Source organism: Muscardinus avellanarius (assembly GCF_963383645.1).
Source record: "Muscardinus avellanarius genome assembly, chromosome: 21".
Classification (NCBI taxonomy): Eukaryota; Metazoa; Chordata; class Mammalia; order Rodentia; family Gliridae; genus Muscardinus; species Muscardinus avellanarius.
Window position 1 is genome coordinate 7,131,907 of NC_137807.1, and position 20,029 is coordinate 7,151,935.

Below are 20,029 nucleotides of genomic sequence, written 5' to 3' on the forward strand. Positions count from 1 at the left end.
ATCCTGTTCCCTCACGGCAGGCCCGCCCAGGTCTCCTTTCCTCTCTATCACCGCCATCCCCGCTGCTCTTCCCCAGAGGTGTCTCCTCCTGGCGCGAAGAAGGTCCGGCTTCGCCCCGCCCCCGGCCCCGCCCTCCAGCGGCCCCGCCCCCGGCCCGCCTTCGTCATCAGCGCGGCGCCGGCGCACAGAAGGCCCGGGGGCCTGTCCTGCCGGCGGCGCGCCGTGGGGCGGCCCGGGCGGGCGCCTGCGTGTCCCCGCGCGGCTCGGGGCGGCTCGGCGGCCGGCGGCGGGGAGCGCGCGGGCCCGGGCCCCGGCGCGGCGGCGGAGGGGCGGCCGGGAGCGCCAGCGGGGCGGCGCGGCCGGCGGGCGGCGGGCGGCCCGGCGCGGGTGTCCCGGCGATGTGCGGCGCTGGAGCGGCGGCGGCGGGCTCGGCTTCGGCTTCGACTCCGCGGCGGTGCCGGCGGCGGCGGCGGCGGCGGCGCAGGCTCCTCGTCGGGACCTGGCGAGCCCGGGCCTGAGCGGCGGCCCGGCCGAGCCCGCCCCGCGGCCCGCCCGCCCCGCCGGGGATGAGGCCGGGCGGCCGCCGCGCGGGGCCCAGCACAAAGGCCCGTCCGCAGGGCCCGCCGCCGCCCGCCTAGAGCCGCCCGCCCAGGCCGCGCCCTCCCGCCGCCCGGGGCCCGGCGCCCCGCGCCCCGCGCCCCCTCGGCTGCCGGCGGGCCGGGCGGCCGCGCTGCCTGCGCCGCAGGCCGCGGGGGCCCCGAGGGGCATGTCGGAGGAGAACGCCATGGAGAAAGCCATCAAGGTAAGGGCGCAGGCCCCTCCGCCCTCGCGGGCCGCGGCGGTCCTTTCGGTTCCAGCCTCGGGGAACCGAGAGGGGCCAGCCTCCCGGGTTCGCCCTCGGGGCTCCGTTGGGCCGCGTTGGACAGCCCCGGGCCGCAGGGTGAGTGCGCACGGCGGATGGCCGGCGCCCTCCGCCAGTTTTCCTGGCCCGTGAAGGTGGGACTCAGCTAGAACGAAGGTGAGGAGCGTGTAGGGCCCGGCACCCCGCGTGCCCATCGCCTCCGAGCGCCTCCGGATGGTCAGCCACGACAGCATCCCCCCCGAGGTGTTTGAAACCACCCTGCAGGAAAGCTGCAGTTTCCGAAGGTGGTTCGTCTTCCTACCAAACCTGTGCTTTGGGAAATAGGTTGTTCTTACTTGCCTATGCTTTTGCCTCCCCTTTCTTCCTTTTCTAGGGAGCATCGAGTTTATGTAGGAAACACTAACAGTGTCCCATGACTTAGGCCTCTGTTGCCCCAAAGAAAAACAAATATGCATGTTCTCAAATGACCCAAATAGAACAAGTTTTCTGAAGCCAACTTTTGTTTTCTTCTGTACCAGGAAATCTCCGCACAATAAGTTATCTGTCAGCTGCAGCACGGAGTGTAAGAGTTAGGTAAACTGAACGCTGAAGCTTAATGTTTAATGTATTACTTATTTTACAGTGGTAAGCCAAAACCCAGTGCACTTAAGAATTTCATTTGCCCTTGAGGGACAAACATTTATTGGCAGATTTGGGGCTCTTTTCTCCTTCAAGGTACTTCACTATACGGTCCCTATTACCAGTAACTATTTTAGAATTGAATCAGTTTTTTTTTTTTTTTGGTGGTACTGGGGGTGGAACCCAGAGGTTTTCTACCTCCGGGCTATCCTCCCAGACCTATTTTATATTTTATTTGGAAACAGGGTCTCACTAAGTTGCTGAGAGCCTCACTAAGTAGCTGAGTCTGGCTTTGAACCCATGCGATCCTCCTGTCTCAGCCTCCCAAGCGCAGGGATTATAAGCATTCGCCACCATGCCTGGCTTGAATCATAGTTTTTGAGGTATATGTAGTTTATAGAACTCATCATTTATTCCAAGGGAACTTAACCTTTTACTTTTTTATTTTTTTGTGGCACTGGGGATGGAACCCAGGGGAATTCTATTTCCAAGGTACACCTCCTAGCCCTATTTTTTGTTCTTATTTTGAAACAGGGTCTCTCTGAGTTGCAAAGAGTCTCACTACTTAGCTGAGGCTGTCTGCAAATAAATGCTGGGATTACAAGCATGCTTAACCTTTTAAAAGCAACAATGTGCACATACACATGAAGATCAAATATTAAATAATAAAAAGGAAATGTTCTAAAAGACTGCTTTGGTTCCGGGAAGATGGCGACAGAGAAAAGCAGGGCTTAGGAGCCCCGCTAACAACCAATCTCTTACCACAAAATCAGCGCCTTTCATAGCCAGAAAACACCATCAGCAGATAAACAAAAAATGTAATTACAAGCGACAGAGAAAAAGAGGGGTGGAAAAACGAGACACCAGAAAGAAACCAGACCGCAGTGCTGCAGCCGGAGCCGCGGCGCGAAGCGGCGGGCGCCATTTTCCCTTGCAGCACCGGGCTCCAGAGAGGAGGGGAACTCATAACGGAGCTCAGAACCAGAGAGGAGATAAGCCGGCCTCACGCCTGAGGATGCAGCAACAGCGCTGCCGGCGGCAGCGGTGAGCTCACCGGACGGCACCAGACCAACGCACTCAACAGCCCACCAGGCTCCAGAGAGGAGTGGACAGCGAGCCGAGGTGAGCCGCTGCGGATCAGCCGGGAGGAATTCGGCAGATTTCTCGGCACAGGGAGCATCTAAAGCTCCCAGTGGCTGGGCTCAGCACACCCTGCAGGGACTCAGAGTGGAGCTCAAAAACAGAAAAGAAATACACCAGCCTCATGGCCGAGGGCGTGGCAGCAGCGCCATATTGCCACTGGCGGCAGCAGCAGCAGCGAATCCACCGAGTCCACTACAGCTCATCTGCGCACTCAACAACAGTGAGTCAAATTGTGGCCCCTAGAGGAGAAATCCCAGTACTGTACTCCCAGGGACTTGACCCAGTGGGGGAGTAGCAGTGGCAGAGATATCACACCATAGGAGAACGACCAACCTGGCACCCCCCCATGGTCTAAAGCAGCCTCGATTGACTCCCTGGGTCTGAGACTCTGCCATACAACCCAGTAAAGGAGTAGTGGGGACTGAGATACCACAGACTCGAGATCCAGAGCACCTTAAGTGAAGTTGTAGTGACCCAAGGGAAGAACCCAGAGAAGGCACAAACTTCCTAAATCATGGGAAAGAGGAGTAACAATGGAGCAATGAATGCCCACAACATCAGAACCTGATAAAACAGAAATTCAGAGATTTCTAGAAGATCAAATCAGGAAAATAACTGTAGATATAATAGAGGTGTTTCAAAAAGAATTCAGAGAGAGCCAAAAAGAGATAAAGGATGCAATCAATGCAGTAAAGCCTCAATTCAAAGTACAAACAACCGATTAGACCACATGGAGAATAGAATCTCGCTCTTAGAAGATGATCATTCAAAAAATGAACGCATAGTTTCTAATTTAGAAAAAAATATCCAACAGCAGGAATCTGACATTGAAGAAATATGGGCTCATTTTAAGAGAGCTAACCTAAGAATAATTGGAATAGAGGAGGGAAAAGAAGGTAAAACCAAAGGGATCAACAATCTCTTCAAGGAAGTAATAGTAGAAAATTTTCCAAACATAGAGCAAGAGGTCGATATACAGGTCCAGGAAACTTATAGAACTCCCTTAGACAGGATCAGAGAAGAGGATCCCCACGCCACATAATTGTCAAAATGACCAATGTGGAAGCCAAGCAGAGAATCTTAAAGGCAACAAAAACAAAGGGCCAAGTGACATTCAGAGGCAAACCAATTAGAATCACTCCAGACTTCCCAAACCAAGTCATGAGAGCCAGAAGGGCTTGGAGTAACATATTCCAAACTCTGAAAGAAAACAACTTCCAGCCAAAAATTTCCTATCCAGCAAAACTTTCTATCAAATTAGATGGAAAAATAAGAAGCTTCCATGACAAACAGAAACTGAAGGAATTTATGTCTTCAAAACCAGCATTAGAGAAAATACTCAAAGAGATTAACTACAAAGAAGAAATAGGTAACACACACCAGAACCAGATAAACAAGATTTTTCCATCCAACAGACAACTAAGATTGGTTATCTGTGGAGATTCATTATTTATGTTAGTCTTTTACCTATCTCTAAATTGTATTGTTTGTTTTTATTGTTGCTAATTTTTAGGATTTCTAGTTGGAATATTAATATACCTTCAGATATAGCATTTGGAAATATTTTATCCCATTCTATCAGTAACTTTTAACTCTGTTTACATTGTCTTTGGATATACAATTTTTTTTTTTTTTTTTTTGGGGGTGGTACTGGGGTTCCTGGAAGCCCTTCTACCCCCGGGCTACACTCCCAGACCTATTTTTACATTTTTTTTTTAAATTTGGAAACAGGGTCTCTTAAACCAGCGCGATCCTCCTGTCTGCCTCCCAAGCGCGGGGATTACAAGCGTGCGCCACCACGCCCGGCCTATACAATATTTTTTTAATTTTTAGGGAGTTTGTTTACCCTTCTGTTGCCTGTGCCATTGAAATCATATCCAAGAAATCACTGCCAATTTCAATGTTGTGAGTTTTTTTTTTTTTTTCTTTTTCTTTTTTTTTTTTGCGGGTCTGGGGATGGAACCCAGGGGCATTTGACCTCCGAGCTACACCCCCTGCCCTATTTTTTATTCTATTTTGAAACCGGGTCTCACTGAGTTGCAGAGGGCCTCACTAAGTAGCTGAGGCTGGCCGCGAACCACGATCCTCCAGGTCTCAGCCTCTCGAATGCTGGGATTACAAGCATGCACCACCATGCCCAGCCTTGTGAGGTTTTATGACCCAGATTTTCTTCTAAAAGTTTATAGAATTAAGATTTATATTTAGGTCTTTTATCTATTTTGAGTTAATATTTGTATATGGTGTTAGGTAAGGGTCCAATTTTATTCTTTTTCATGTAATTATTATTTTTCAACAATATTTAGTTAAAAGGTTAGTATTTCCTCCACCAAATGTTCGTGGAAACCTTGTCAAAAATAACTTGACAATTGGCCGGGCGTGGTGGCGCACGCTTGTAATCCCCGCGCTTGGGAGGCAGAGACAGGAGGATCGCGCAGGTTCGAAGCTAGCCCCGCGCGCTGGCTTAGGAGACCCTGTTTCCAAATAAAAATGTAAAAATAGGTCTGGGAGTGTAGCCCGAAGATAGAAGGGTTTCCAGGAACCCCAGTACCACCAAAAAAATAAATAACTTGACAATATATGGAAGAATTTAGCTCTAGGCTTTTATATAACTCCAATGGTTTATATATCTGCCTTTAGAACAGTACTACGCTGTTTCAATTATTGTAGCTTTATATGGTTTGAAATCAGAAAATATACATCTTATAGCTTTGTTCTTCGAGATTGTTTTGGGTATCTAGAGTCCATATTCCATATCAGGATAGATTTTTTTCTGAAAAATAAATAAATGTATGATAGTTTCACCTAAAAAAAAAAAAAGAAAAATATTCTCTGGTAAGAAAGAAAGCAAAAAGAAATATTGAAATGTTATCTTTAAGTCATCAAAAGCTTGGTATCAGACAAATGAAACTGTTATGTGAGATTATCATCATTAATATTGGATAAATTGCTATAAAACTAGATGTCAACCACTAAGCCAATTTGGGAAGGAGGGATGGGAGGGAACGGGGTGGGGATCGGGTAGGGGCTAAACTGGGCGATGTGTACATGTATGTCTACAAAAATATTTTCTTTATACCATTATGATGTATGAATACAGTGCACCAATAAAAAATTCAAGCAATAAAAATAATAATAATAAAAAAGAAAAAAGAAAATAAAAGACTGCTTTGAAGCTGGACGTGGTGGCGCATGCTTGTAATCCCAGCATCCGGGAGGCTGAGACTGGAGGATTGGAGTATTGTGAATCACAGACAGCCTCAGTTACTTAGTGAGGCCCTCTACAACTCAGTGGGACCCGGTTTCAAAATAAAGAATTAAAAAATAGGGCAGGGAGTGTAGCTCGGAGGTAGAATGCCCCTGGACTCCACCCCAGACCCGCAAAAAAAAAAAAAAAAAGACTGCTTTGATATGTCCATTTTTTCCTTTTGGTTCAGATTTTATTAGTACAGAGTTATGATTTGCTGCCTGAAGTTACTTGACTGGGTGGTGAATCAAAGCATATGGGGCAGATTTTTAAGTTCAGAACTATTTGCTTTATGCCAGGTGCTGTCATAGGCACAGGTGGTATGAGCCAGATTCTTGGTTCCCCACTGATGTGGAGTTTATGTTCTAGAAGATGGAGTTAAGCATGGTTTCAGTGCAGTGGAACACCTGTAATTGGGAGGCTGAGTCACGAGGACCTCAGGTTCAAAGCCAGCCTTGGCAACTTAGACTTTGTCTCAGAATCAGAAATGAAAAGGTTTTGGGGTAGCCAGGGTGCCTGCCTGCAATCCCAGAACTTGGAAGGTTGAGACAGGAGGATTGCTGGATCAAGGCCAGTCTCCAAGACTTAGTGAGACCCTGTTTCAGAGTAAGAAAGTAGGGCTGGGAGTGTGGCACAATGTTAGAAGGCCCTGGGGTTCAGTCCCCAGTACTCCCCCCACCCTCCCAGGTAGAAAAGATGAATAGTAGTATTTGAGTTATCAGGGAAGGCCTCTGAGGAGGTGACACCTGGGTTGAGAGCAACCTACCACTGTCTCAAAAAAGTGACAGACAGTGGGAACAGCAAGTGCAAAGGCCCTGGAGTAGAAGCGGGCCTCCCGTGCTAGAGGACTGGCAGGGGCCTGGAGTACAGTGCAGGGAAAGAGAAATGAAGTGAAGGGGAGTATTTGGGCCTTGCTGGCCATTAGCAAGGGAGCTGTGGGAGAGTTGTGAGCAGAAGATCCCAGTCACAGTGGACAGGTATACAAATGGGGAGGCAGTGAGTGCTTGCTAACAGTTTCTCTAGGGTAGATTCAGTGGGTTGAACTCCCAGCTTCAGCTAGCGCGGTGACTCATTCCTATAATTCCGGTACTTGGAAGGCTGAGAGAGGAGGATCACAGGTTCAAAGCCTCAGCAACTTAAGGCTCAGCAACGTAGAAGACCCTGTTTCAACACAAAAATTAAGAGGGGCTGGGATTGTAGCTCACAGGCAGGATACCTCTGAGTTCAATACCCATTACCACCAAAGAAAAAATATAAATACATAAAATTGGGGGAGACAAAATTGGGTGTAAGAATAATAGGGTTCAGAAATAAGGAATATAGCTAGGCGTGGTTGCGCACACTTGTAGCCCCAGCACTTAGGAGGCTGAGACAGGAGAATTGCAGGTTCACGGCCAGCCTCAGCTACTTAGTGAGGCCCTCCACAAGTTAGGGAGACCCTGTTTCAAAAAAAAAAAAAAAAACCTGGGCATAGTGGCGTAGGCTTGTAATCCCCGTGCTTGGGAGGCTGAGATAAGAGGATTGCACAGATCTGAAGCCAGCCTCAGCTACTTAGTGAGGCTCTCAGCAACTTAGTGAGACTCTGTTTCCAAATAAAATATAAAATAGGTCTGGGAGTATAGCCCGGAGGTAGGTTGGGTTCCACTCTCAGTACCATAAAAAGAAAAATAGAGCTAGGGATGTAGCTCAGAGGTAGAATGTCCCTGGGTTCAATCCCCAGTATTGAAAAACAAAAAAAAAAAACCGCAGGAGTATAGACACCTGGAAGTGCTTCTTTACCTTTTACAAAGTCTCAGAACTCTGGTCAGTCTCTGCAAGCTGAACTTTTTTGGCTGTCAGAGTAAGATACTAAGTACAGTGGAGAATTTGGTCTAATAACTTATCTTTACACCCACAAACTATTTGGACAGCTTGTTCAAGGGTATAGGCCTCTATACCACAGCAATGCCTGACCAGTCTTCTTGGAATAGTAGATAATATATGTGACCATTGCTGTACTTTATTCTCCTTTTCTTGCGGTGCTGGGGCTGGAACACAGGACCTCTTGCATTGCTAGGCAAGCGATCTACCACTTAGTCATATTTCCAGCCCAGTTATTGCATTTTGAAAGAATATCTTCCACCACACACCTCCAGAAAGTACTGCCTGCTTGTGCAAATAGGCCTTGTAGGTGATCTGAATTTTTTTTTTTATTCTGATGTCTGTGCTTTATTAGAAAACTGTGACTCACTGAGTCACTTAGACAATGTATATAGAGCCCTGTAGAGTCTCTTAGAAGCTGAGATGTTGAACCAGGTTTTCTTCTGTTGTCTTACTTCTACTTAATTTTCATGTTTTTAATTGGGGAATCACTCTCTGCCTTTTCTCTCTTTAATTTTCACAGGAAACCTCCATCTTAGAAGAATACAGTATCAATTGGACTCAGAAGCTGGGAGCTGGAATTAGTGGACCAGTTAGGTAAGAGCCCCTGTGAGTATGTGAGATCATTTGAAATCTGTTTTTAATTAGAAGTATCAGGTGTGCCAGATTGGAGGGAAAAGCCTTAACAATTAGAAGATTTTTTGTGTTTTGGTATAGGAGATTTGAGCCAGGGCCTCACACATGCTAAGTACATTTACCACTGACCTATACCCCTAGCTCTTAACAGCAGTTTTGTTTGTTTGTTTGTTTGTTTGTTTTTGTGGTGCTGGGGTTCCTGGAAACCCTCTACTTCCGGTACTTCCGGGCTACACTCCCAGACCTAATATATATATATATATATATATATATATATATATATATATATGTATATATGTGTATATGTGTATATGTGTATATGTGTATATGTATATATGTATATATGTATATATGTATATATATTATATTTATATAATATATATATTATTTATTTATTTATTTTTTAATGTGGAAACAGAGTTTCTTAAGCCAGCTAGCTAGGCTGGCTTCGAACCTGTGCGATCCTCCTGTCTCTGCCTCCCAAGCGTGGGGATTACAAGCCTGCGCCACCTCGCCCGGCTTAACAGCCCTTTTTTTTTTTTTTTTTTTTTTCCTGTACTGCGGTACTGGGGATGGAACTCAGGGACGACATACCTCCGAGCTATACCTCCAAACCTATTTTTTATTCTTTTTTTTTTCCAGTACTAGGGATGGGTCCCAGGGGCATTCTACCTCCAAGCTACACCCCCAGCCCAATTTTTTTTTTCTTTATTTTGAAACAGGGTTTCACTGAGTTGCAAAGGCCTCTCACTGAGGCTGTCTGCGAACTGCGATCCTCCGGTCTCAGCCTCCCAAATGCTGGGATTACAAGCGTGTGCCACCACACCTGGCTTTTATTCTTTATTTTGAAACACGGTCTCACTAAGTTGGCGAGGGCCTCACTAAGTGGCTGAGGCTGGCTTCCAACCTGCGTGATCCTTGTTTCTTAGCCTCCCAAGCACTGGGATTACGAGTGTGCGCCACCATGCCCAGGTCTAATAGCAGTTTTTGTATTAGGTTTTTTTCTCATGCATCTAGGATTACAGTTAAGTGAACAAGTCATATGCTTTGTAGCACAATTCATTTTAGATGTTGGGTCTGTGGGGCCGCTGTGAGAGTCACCTGCAGCCAGCGAAGGACATTATTTCTTCCTTGGCCTGTGCAGTGAGTTGCCAGAGCTAAGGCCTGCGCATGGGCAACGGGGAAGAGGTGTTACATGCTTCCTCATCTGACCTCTGCTGCCTGGGGGCAAGCTTGTGCTGATGCACCTGCACATACCTCAATTAGAAGTATAATTCCTAGCTGGACATGGTCATGCATGCCTATCATCCCCACAACAGAGGCTGAGACAGGAGTATCACAAGTTCTAAACCTCAGCAACTCTGGGAGGTCTTAGTAACTTAGTGACCCTGTTTTAAAATAAAATTGGCCGGCCGTGGTGGCACACACTTGTAATCCTCGTGCTTGGGAGGCAGAGACAGGAGGATCCCGCTGGTTCGAAGCCAGCCATGCTGACTTAAGAGACCCTGTTTCCAAATAAAAATATAACGTAGGTCTGAGAGTGTAGCCTGGAGGTAGAAGGGTTTCCAGGAACCCCAGTGTCACCAAAAAAATAAATAAATAAAAATAAAATTGGTCTGTGTGGTGTAGCTCAGAGGTAGAATGCCCCTGGGTACATTCTCAGCACCACACACACACACAAAGTATAATTCATAAAGGACAGATTGTGAAGTTAGTTTTTAATATAAAATAGATGATCACTGATTGATTTTTCCCCTCTAAATCTAGAGTCTGTGTGAAGAAGTCTACCCAAGAACGGTTTGCACTGAAAATTCTTCTTGATCGTCCAAAAGCTAGAAATGAGGTAAGGTTCTTTATTCTATTGACTTGCCTAATTTGTGTGTGTGTGTGTGTGTGTGTGTGTGTGGTACTGGGGTGGAACCCAGGGGCTCTTCTACCTCCAGGCTATTCTCCCAGACCTATTTTATATTTTTTATTTGGAAACAGGGTCTCACTAAGTTGCTGAGAGCCTCACTAAGTAGCTGAGGCTGGCTTTGAACCTGTGCGATCCTCCTGTCTCAGCCTCCCAAGCGCGGGGATTACAAGCAAGCGCCACCACGCCTGGCTGGTTTTTTGTTTTTTAACTAAAATAGATTATCCCTTGCATCTAGTGTGGTCAGTTTGGGTTAGAAAGTTTGGAGAGAAAATTTTGGTTTCCCTTTGCATAGAAACATTTCCTCTTCTCTCTTCAAGGTACGCCTGCACATGATGTGTGCCACACACCCAAATATAGTTGAAATTATTGAAGTGTTTGCTAACAGTGTACAGTTTCCTCATGAGTCCAGTCCCAGGTAAGACTACACAGGATCATCATACATGCCCACATGTAGGCGGAAGTGTAGTGGGTCTTCATCTGTTCTGTACACTCTTAACTCTTTCTCTCCCTACTTCCCTCCTCACCCCTTAAATCTTAGAAAATCTCAAATATTTGTAAAAGCAGAAATAATTTTGTAATGAATTCCCAAGTACTCATTTCTCAGCTTCCAACAGTTATCATGGCCTCATCCACCCACTCTCCAGGCCCCTCTGATTATTTTAATTACTTTCTCTTTTATTTATTTTTATTTTTTATATTTTGTGGGTCTGAGGATGGAACCCTGAGGCATTCGACCTCCGAGCTACAACCCCTGCCCAATTTTTTTATTCTTTATTTTGAAACAGGGTCTCACTGAGTTGTGGAAAGCCTCACTAAGAAGCTGAGGCTGTCTGCGAACCCCGATCCTCAGGTCTCAGCCTCCCAAATGCTGGGATTACAAGCGTGCGCCACTACGCCTGGCTTTACTTTCTCTTTTATAAAAAGCACTTAGAGCCAGGTGTGGTGGCACATGCTTTTAATCCCAGTACTTGGGAGGCTGACACAGGAGGATCGCAGGTTCGTGGCCAGCCTCAGCAGCTTAGTAAGGTCTCCACAACTTTGTGAGACTCTGTTTCAAAATAAATTTAAAAATAGGGCTGGAGGTGTAGTTCAGAGATAGAACGCCCTGGGTTCAATCCCAGTACTAAAAAAAAAAATCTGTTTAAATTTCACATTCATTTTTTTTTTTTTGTATGTTTTTTGGTATTAAGAATTGAACCCAGGAGCATTCTACCTCTGAGCTACACCCCCTGCCCTATTTTTTATTCTTTATTTTGAAATAGGGTCTCACTAAGTTGTGGAGGGCCTCACTAAGTAGCTGAGGCTGTCCGTGAACCCCAGTCCTCTGGTCTCAGCCTCCCAAATGCTGGGATTACAAGCGTGTGCCACTATGCCTGGCCTGGCTGGCAGATTGTATTTATTTTCTTTTTCTTTTCTTTTCTTTTTTTTTTTTTTTTTTTTTTTTTTGTGGTACTGGGAATAGAACCCAGGAGCCTTCTACCTAGAGGCTACACCCCTGACCTATTTTACATCTTATTTGGAAACAAGGTTCACTAAGTTGCTGAGAGCTTCACTAAGTAGCAGAGGCTGGCTTCAGTGTGAGTAAACCCCCTCTCAGCCTCCCAAGTATTGGGATTACAAGCGTTCGCCACCATACCTGGTCCAGATCCTATTTCTAATCACTGAAAGGTGCCTGTTATTTCTAAACAAAGTCTCAGAGGCTGATATAGCAAAATGTCCTGTTGCTTGAGACTTTCCTTTTACTAGAAGAGATAAAAATTATTCTTTCAGCTACCAAACATTGGCAAGCACATTGGGTGACATTCTGAGTCTCCCTTAGGGATTTACCGGGGAGACTGAGATGTAAACCCAGCATCATAGTGATGTGATAGGCCCTGAGTTCGTAAAATATTCTGAACTTTACAAAGGGGAGCTACTGAGGTAAGGTGTTCCAGGATTTGAAAGGAGTGTAGGAATGTTTACAGGTGGAGTAAGAAGTTGGAATTTTAAAAACAAACGAGAAATCAAATTATTTTTCACAATGCTGCTCTGTTGGTGAAAGCATTTGGATGGAAGCTGGAAGCATTTATATCCAAGAATGGTAACCAAAGTTCATGGTTTTTTTATTTTTATTTTTATTTTTTTAGAACATGAACATTTTTTGCTCTCATTTAATAATTTTATTACCCTGGACTTAGGAAGTGGTTCATCACTTTGTAGATGAGGTTTTATAGGTCAGCTTTTTATGTTTCAGGGGTATTTTTATTTGTTTTTTTTTTTAACACAATCAAATGCTTTCAAACAGGGCTCGACTCTTAATTGTAATGGAGATGATGGAAGGGGGAGAGCTATTTCACAGAATCAGCCAACACCGGCACTTTACAGAGAAGCAAGCCAGCCAAGTAACAAAGCAGGCAAGTCAACCCCGGGGCCAGGGGAGCCGCAGTGACATTGCTTAACAAGCGCTATTCCATTAGGGAAAAGGAAAGAAGCTTAAAGAAAAGCTCAATTTGACTTCTCATTGCCTGCTTTGTTATATAATCAGAAAGGATGCCTTAATGGGACACATGTGCCCCTTTTATTCTTTGGGGGGAGGGCTGTATTCTTAATTGATGTCAACTGTTTTCCTGAGGCTTTTGTAAAATTTAATAACTCTTGCCTTCTTTATGACCTTCATTATCATTAGATATGTAGCTTCCAAGTACTGTGACTGGACTTTGAGATAAAATGCTGTTCATGCCACCTGCAAGACTGTGTAGTGTAAAAGTCTATTCTAAGAATGTGTGCAAAGGATGCTTCTTGTATATGAGTCATCTTGCCCTTATTTCTGCAGATCTTAGTAGTGGTAGAGGATCTTTGTAATTCTGGGTTATTCTCAATATATTTTATCATGACATCACATTTTATTGCTGTATAAATAACTTATGTCATAAATGATACTAGGAATCCAACAGGCACTAACCTGTTACAAAGGTAAAAAAACTAAGCACTCAAGGCCTGGGTTCAGACCAGGCAAACAGGGCAAAGAAAAGCAGGATGCAGAGCCCAGTTAGGTTTAAAGAAAAGCTCTTCCAAGTTTTCCTTGAGATTTGGCGGGGGGGTATTGGGGAGTGAACCAAGGGCATTCTACCTCCGAGCTACACCCCTAGCCCTATTCTTTATTCTTTATTTTGAAATAGGCCTCACTGAGTTGCAAAGGACCTAAGTAGTAGCATGATCCTCCTGTCTTAGCCTCCCAAATGCTGGAATTACAAACGTGTGCCACCACACCCGACTCCTTTTTACAAATTAAAAAAAATTTTTTTTTTTAATTTTAGTGTCTCACTAAGTTGCTGAGTGCCTTGCTAAGTGGCTGAGGCTGGCCTCAAACCTGCAACAGTCTTAGTTTCCCCAGCTCTGTGAGCATTTTTAAAGCATTTTCTTTTTATTTATTTATTTATTTATTTATTTATTTATTTATTTATTTATTTATTTTGTGGTACTGGGGTGGAACTCAGGTGCTTTTTGACCTCTGGGCTATATTCCCAGTTCTGTTTTATACTTAGTTTGGAAACAGGGTCTCACAAAGTTGCTGAGAGCCTTACTAAGTAGCTGAGGCTGGCTTCGAACCTGTGCGATCCTCCTGTCTTAGCTTCCCAAGCGCTGGGATTACAAGTGTGTACCACCATGCCCGGCCCTAAAGCATTTTCTTTTCTGATTGATTAGGGAAGAATTGATAGTTGGATTGCTGAGAAAATTTCATACAGTAGCTGAAGAGCAGTAGAATCTTTTTTTTTTTTTTTGTATTAATTTTTTTTCCCCCCAGTACTGGGGATGAAACTCAGGGGCATTCTACCTCTGAGCTACACCCTCAGCCCTATTTTTTATTCTTTATTTTGAAACAATTTCTCACTAAATTACAGAGGGCCTCTTTAAGTAGCTGAGGCTGGCTGTGAACCTGCAATCCTCCTGTCTCAGCCTCCCAAGTACTGGGATTACAAGCGTGCACATTTGCCCAGCTGTATTAAATTTTTTTTTGGGGGGGGTGGTATTGGGGATGGAACCCTTCTACCCCTGGGCTACACTCCCAGACCTATTTTATATTTTTATTTGGAAACAGGGTCTCTTAAGCCAGTGAGGCTAGCTTCGAACCTGCGTGATCCTCCTGTCTCCGCCTCCCAAGCACAGCAATTACAAGCGTGTGCCACCACGCCTGGTTGTATTAATTTTATCTTTTATTTTTCAAATATTAGAGCCAAAGGATGAAATCTTGATAATCTTCTATAAAAACCCCTTGGGTCCACACAGACAGGCAGCACTTTCAACCAGTAAATGAGTGAATTTTCAGTTGTAAAAGCCATATCAGCTGGTTTAGAGGCAGAGCCTGCTGCTCTGGAGAAAGTATGCTCCTCTTCTGAGCGGGCGATCCTGCTGCTGCTTTACTGGGGAGTTAGGCCTGCCCAAGGTCCCTGGGCCGGCAGGCAGCTTCCCTGAAGTCCCCATCACACCTCAGATGAATAAAAGTGGGAACTTTTCCTTTTCCTCATTTCTTACAGGACGTAACTGTCAGTTTTTCTGACAAAGAATTGTTTTACTGGTATATTTTTCTTTTTTTAACAAAATATCGGTTGCAATTAAACTTCGTTTCTATTTCTTGGTACCCCAAGTCTTTCTTATTTCTGCTTTAAGTGGCCACAGTTGTAATCACAGTTGTAACAGCCTGCCTCTGCAGCACGTGTGCCAGGCTGCGCTCTCAGCGGCGCTCGCTCGGCTCTGTCCTTTTCCAGATCGCTTTGGCTCTACAGCACTGTCACTCGCTGAACATTGCGCACAGAGACCTCAAGCCCGAGAACCTGCTCTTCAAGGATAACTCTTTGGTGAGAAAACTTGCTCTCCTGCTCTTTGTCTCATCATGGTATTGGGGATAGAACCCAGGGGTAGTCTGCGTCCGAACTACATCCCTATATAGCCCTTTTTATTTTTTGTGTGGTACTGGGGGTTGAACTTAGGGCACTCCAACTCCTAGCTATATCCCCAGCCCCATTTTATTTTTCTCATCTCACTATGTGGATGAGTCTTACTACTTGCTGAAGCTTTCTGAGACTGTCCTTGAACCTGGGATCCTCCTGTCTCAGCTTCCCAAGTACTAGGATTAGAGGCATGTGCTACAGTGCCTAGCTTTTTGTTTTTAAACAGGATCTTTAGGTTGCTAAGACTCTTACGTTCCTGAGCCTGGACGCAAACCTGCAGTCTTCCCATCTCAGCCTCCCAAGTACTGAGATTACAGGCATGTGCTACCACATTTGATCTGCATTCAAGTGTTTTCACTTTTTTTTTGTGTGTGTGTGGTGCTGGAGATTGAACCCAGGCGTATTCTACTTTCAAGCTACCACTTCAGCCCTATTTCTTAAACAGGGTCTCACTAGGTTAATGAGAATCTTACTACTTGCTGAGGCTGTCCTTGAACATTTGATCCTCCTGTCTCAGACTCCCAAGTACTGGGATTACAAGCTTTTGCCACCATGCTCGACTTGTGTTTTCGTGTGTGTGTGTGTGTGTGTGTGTGTGTGAGAGAGAGAGAGAGAGAGAGAGAGAATTCATGACAAAGAGGCTTTAAGCCAAAGTGTTTCTAACAGCTTCTTCTCAATATTCCATTTTCTTTTATTTTTTTTGATGGTACTGGGGTGGAACCCAGAGGCTTTCTACCTCCGGGCTATACTCTCAGACCTATTTTATGTTTTATTTGGAAACAGGGTCTCACTAAGTTGCTGAGAGCCTCACTAAGTAGCTGAGGCTGGCTTCAAACCTCTGTGATCCTCCTGTCTCAGCCTCCCAAGCATAGGGATTACAAGCCTGCGCCACCACGCCCAGCCTAAATATTCCATTTTTAAAGCCGGGCGTGGTGGCGCATGCTTGTAATCCCCACGCTTGGGAGGCGGAGACAGGAGAATCGCACAGGTTCGAAGCCAGCCGCTGGCTTTAAGAGACCCTCTTTCCAAGTAAAAAAAAAGTATAAAATAGGTCTGGGAGTGTAGCCCGGGGGTAGAAGGGCTTCCAGGAACCCCAGTACCACCAATAAATAAATAAATAAATATTCCAGAGGCTCAGAGAAATTGTACAATCCCCCTGCTGTGTGTGTGTGGAGGGGCATTCTACCTCTGAACTACACCCCCCGCCCTACTTTGTTTTTATTTTGAAACAGGGTCTCATGAGGCTGTCCTCTAACCTGAGATCTTCCTGTCTCAGCCTCCCAAGTACTGGGATTACAAGGGTGTACCACCATGTCTGGCTTTCACTGATAATTTTGGACAATACTGATATATATTTGTGGGACCTACAGTTTTGGGTATTATTAGGAGGCCTTGGGGGACAGAAATGTCCCCCAAAAGCATGTCATTGCTTCCTTAAGGCATGTCGCTGCTACTTACTACCTTAAACCTGTCAGTTTCCTTTGCTGGTAGCCCTGATAAAGCATGCTTCCTTCTGCCCCGCCTCCTGCCCCTGCACCATATCCCACCACGGAAGCTGCTCTGGCTGTCAGCGGAGTCCCATGTCAGAGTGAAGCCGTGCCCTAGGTTTGTAAGAGGTGAGGGCACCTAGAGCGAGGGGCAGTAGGCTCAAACCTTGATCTGGGAGGTGTCTTGACAAGTTATAATGGAAGGCTAACCAGATGAGTGGGTAGAAATTCCTTTCTTCTGTGAGGATAAGAACAATTCCTGAGTATGAGTCATTGTCTCCAGACCTGGGCCCATGCTATTCATAGGCAGAGATCTCAGCCAGAAGCTCCCAAGAGCTTCACGTCTTTGACCTGGATGTTCCTCTAATGTTTACTAAGAACTCTGGAAGCCAGGTGTGGTGGTATGCACCTGTGATCCCAGTACTTGGGAGGCTGAGACAGGAGAATTGCAGGTTCATGGCCAGCCTTAGCTACTTGGTGAAGCCCTCCCCAACTTTAGTGGAACACTTTCAAAAATAAAAAATAAGCCAGGCGTGGTGGCACAGGCTTGTAATCCCAGCATTTGGGAGGCTGAGACAGGAGGATTGTTCATGGCCAGCCTCAGCCACTCAGTGGAACCTTGTTTCAAAATAAAGAATAAAGCCTGGAGTGGTGGCGCACCCTTGTAATCCCCAGGCTTGGGAGGCAGAGACAGGAGGATCGCGCAGGTTCGAAGCCAGCCACGCTGGTTTAAGAGACCCTGTTTCCAACTAAAAATATAAAATAGATCTGGGAGTGTAGCCTGGAGGTAGAATGGCTTCCAGGAACTCCAGTACCCCCCCCCCCAAATAAACAAAATAAAGAATAAAAAATAGGCTGACAGCCAGGGTGTGGTGGCACCCTGTAATTTTCCTGTAATCCCAGCTTTTGGAAGGCTGAGACAGGAGGATCGTGGCTCATAGACAGCCTCAGCTACTTAGGCCCTTTGCAACTTAGTGAGATCCTATTTTATATTTTATTTTATTTTATTTTAGCGGATCTGGGGATGGAACCCAGGGGCATTTGACCTCTGAGCCACACCCCCTGCCCAATTTTTTATTCTTTATTTTTGAAACCGGGTCTCACTGAGTTGCAGAGGGCCTCACCAAGTAGCTGAGGCTGTCTGCGAACCATGATCCTCCAGGTCTCAGCCTCCCGAATGCTGGGATTACAAGCATGCTGGGATTACAAGCGTGCACCACCACGCCCGGCTATGAGATCCTGTTTTAAAATAAAGAAAAAAATAGGGCAGGGAGTGTAGCTCTGAGGTCGAATGCCTCTGGGATACAGCCACAAAGAAAAAAAAAATAGGGCTGAGGGTGTAGCTCGGAGGTAAAATGCCCCTGGGTACAGTTAAAAAAAAAAAAGACCCTGGAACAGTGGCACCTGTTTATTTCAGGATGCACCAGTGAAGTTGTGTGACTTTGGATTCGCTAAAGTTGACCAAGGTGACTTGATGACACCCCAGTTTACTCCTTACTACGTAGCACCTCAGGTGAGCATGTCATTGCTTCCCTTGCCTATAGACGTATGTTCCTCCTGTGGCACAGTGAGCTTTAGAGATGGAAGGGGGGAGCTTGGCCTCAGAAACCTGCACATTACTTCGTTTAGTATACTTTTTTTTTTTTTCCAGTACTAGGGATTGAATCTAGGGGCGTTATATAACTGAGCTACATCTCCAGCCCTATTTTATTTTATTTTTTTATTTTGAAACAGAGTCTCACTAAGTTGCCGAGTGCCTCACTTAGTTGCTGAGGCTGGTTGCAAACCTGTGATCTTCCTGTCTCAGCCGGCTGAGCTTATAAGCATGTGCCACCACGCCTGGCAATGTTTCATTCTTTTAAAATTACCTTCCATTGAGGTATGGTTTGGAGTTATGATTTATTTATTTTCGTGGTACTAGAGATTGAGCTCAGGGACATTTGGCCCTCAATGTACACCCCCAGCCCTTTTTGTTTTTTTGTTTGGAAACAGGGTTTTGCTACATTGCTGGAGCTATCCTCAAACCTGAAATCTTCCTATCTCACTCCCAAGTACTGGGATTATAGGCGTGTGCCACCACACCCTGTTCAGAGGTTTGATTTAACACTTAATATAATATTGTGGTCCTTTTTTTTGTGGGGGATACATTCCAGTGGACACCTGGAATTATATATGATACCAAACCCTACATATCCTGTTTTTTTTCCTGTACACATATATCCATAAAAACTTTTATTTATTTATTTTTTTTGTAGTACTGGGGATGGAACCCAGGGGCATTCTACCTCCAAGCTACATCTCCAGCCCAGTTTTTTAGTCTTTTTTCTGAAACAGGGTTTCACTAAGTTTTAGATGGCCTAAGTAACTGAGGCTGGCTGTTGATGAGTCTCACTTTTTTCTGAGACTGTTTTCAAATATGCGATCATCCTGCCTCAGCCTGCCCAGCACTGGGATTACAGGCATGCGCCACCACACCCAGCAACTTTTCCTTTTTACTTCAAAGAAGCCCTTGATGGCTACTCTTCGGCAAAGCCAGATTCCATGGCACTGTTCATTAGAATTCTCTCGTTCTCTCTGGGGTTTTCCATTTAGGGTTTTGGGTGGTTGATTTCAAGTAACTGAAATCACAGAAAATGAAGCTACAGATGAGGGCGATCACTGTGCTCCTACATTAGGTGTAGCTTGATTAACTTTTGTTTTATTTTTACTTTTTGTGGTACTGAGGATTGAATCCCGGGGCATTCTACCTTCCAGCATATCCCCAGCCGTTAGAAGCAGTAAGGTTTTCAGAAGTGTGCTGATGCGGAACTATTTTTCAAGCAGTGATTGCCAGTCCCCTCCATCCTTCCACTAGTCTGTCTTACGTTCACAGGACAGTGGTGGTGTGATTTTCAGTTAACTGGCCTGTTGGTCTGATTCCTGACAGGTACTAGAGGCACAGAGGCGGCATCAGAAGGAGAAGTCCGGCATCATACCTACCTCGCCAACGCCCTACACATACAACAAGGTAGAGGAAGAGATGCTGCCTTCAGCCAGCACGTGGCCCTCTCCTCCGCGAGTTATTTCTGGGATGTGATCAATTCCACTCCTACTCTCTTTTTCTGGGGTACTCGGTATTAAATCCAGGGGCATTCTACCTGAGCTACACTCCCAGCCCTCTATTTTGAAGCAAGGTCTTGCTAAGTTGCAGCTGGCCTCAAGCCTTTGATCTTCCTCTCAGCCTTCCAAGTATTGGGGCTCCACGTGCGCACCTCCACGCTGTTGTTGCTGTTGTAGGTTGGTGCTAGGCATTGAACCCAGGGCCTCACACATGCTAGGCAGATGCTCTACCACTAA

General features: G+C 45.6%; 1 protein-coding gene across 9 annotated transcripts in view; it reads left to right on the forward strand.

Annotated features, from left to right (window-relative positions):
* Positions 1–766: 766 nt before the first annotated feature.
* Positions 767–20,029, forward strand: part of MAPKAPK5 (MAPK activated protein kinase 5) — a gene marked incomplete at both ends in the record, with an annotated part of 32,543 nt that continues 13,280 nt past the window's right edge. For 2 of the 9 annotated variants that reach the window (XM_080717358.1, XM_080717357.1), the window contains 8 exons: positions 767–802; positions 8,251–8,324; positions 10,131–10,206; positions 10,596–10,693; positions 12,563–12,671; positions 15,024–15,113; positions 18,111–18,206; positions 19,620–19,700. In XM_080717358.1, the coding sequence (XP_080573484.1) occupies positions 767–802; positions 8,251–8,324; positions 10,131–10,206; positions 10,596–10,693; positions 12,563–12,671; positions 15,024–15,113; positions 18,111–18,206; positions 19,620–19,700 (660 nt within the window). The remainder of the gene's footprint in view (positions 803–8,250; positions 8,325–10,130; positions 10,207–10,595; positions 10,694–12,562; positions 12,672–15,023; positions 15,114–18,110; positions 18,207–19,619; positions 19,701–20,029) is intronic. The other 7 variants (XM_080717361.1, XM_080717359.1, XM_080717364.1 and 4 more) reach the window with 5 other exon arrangements.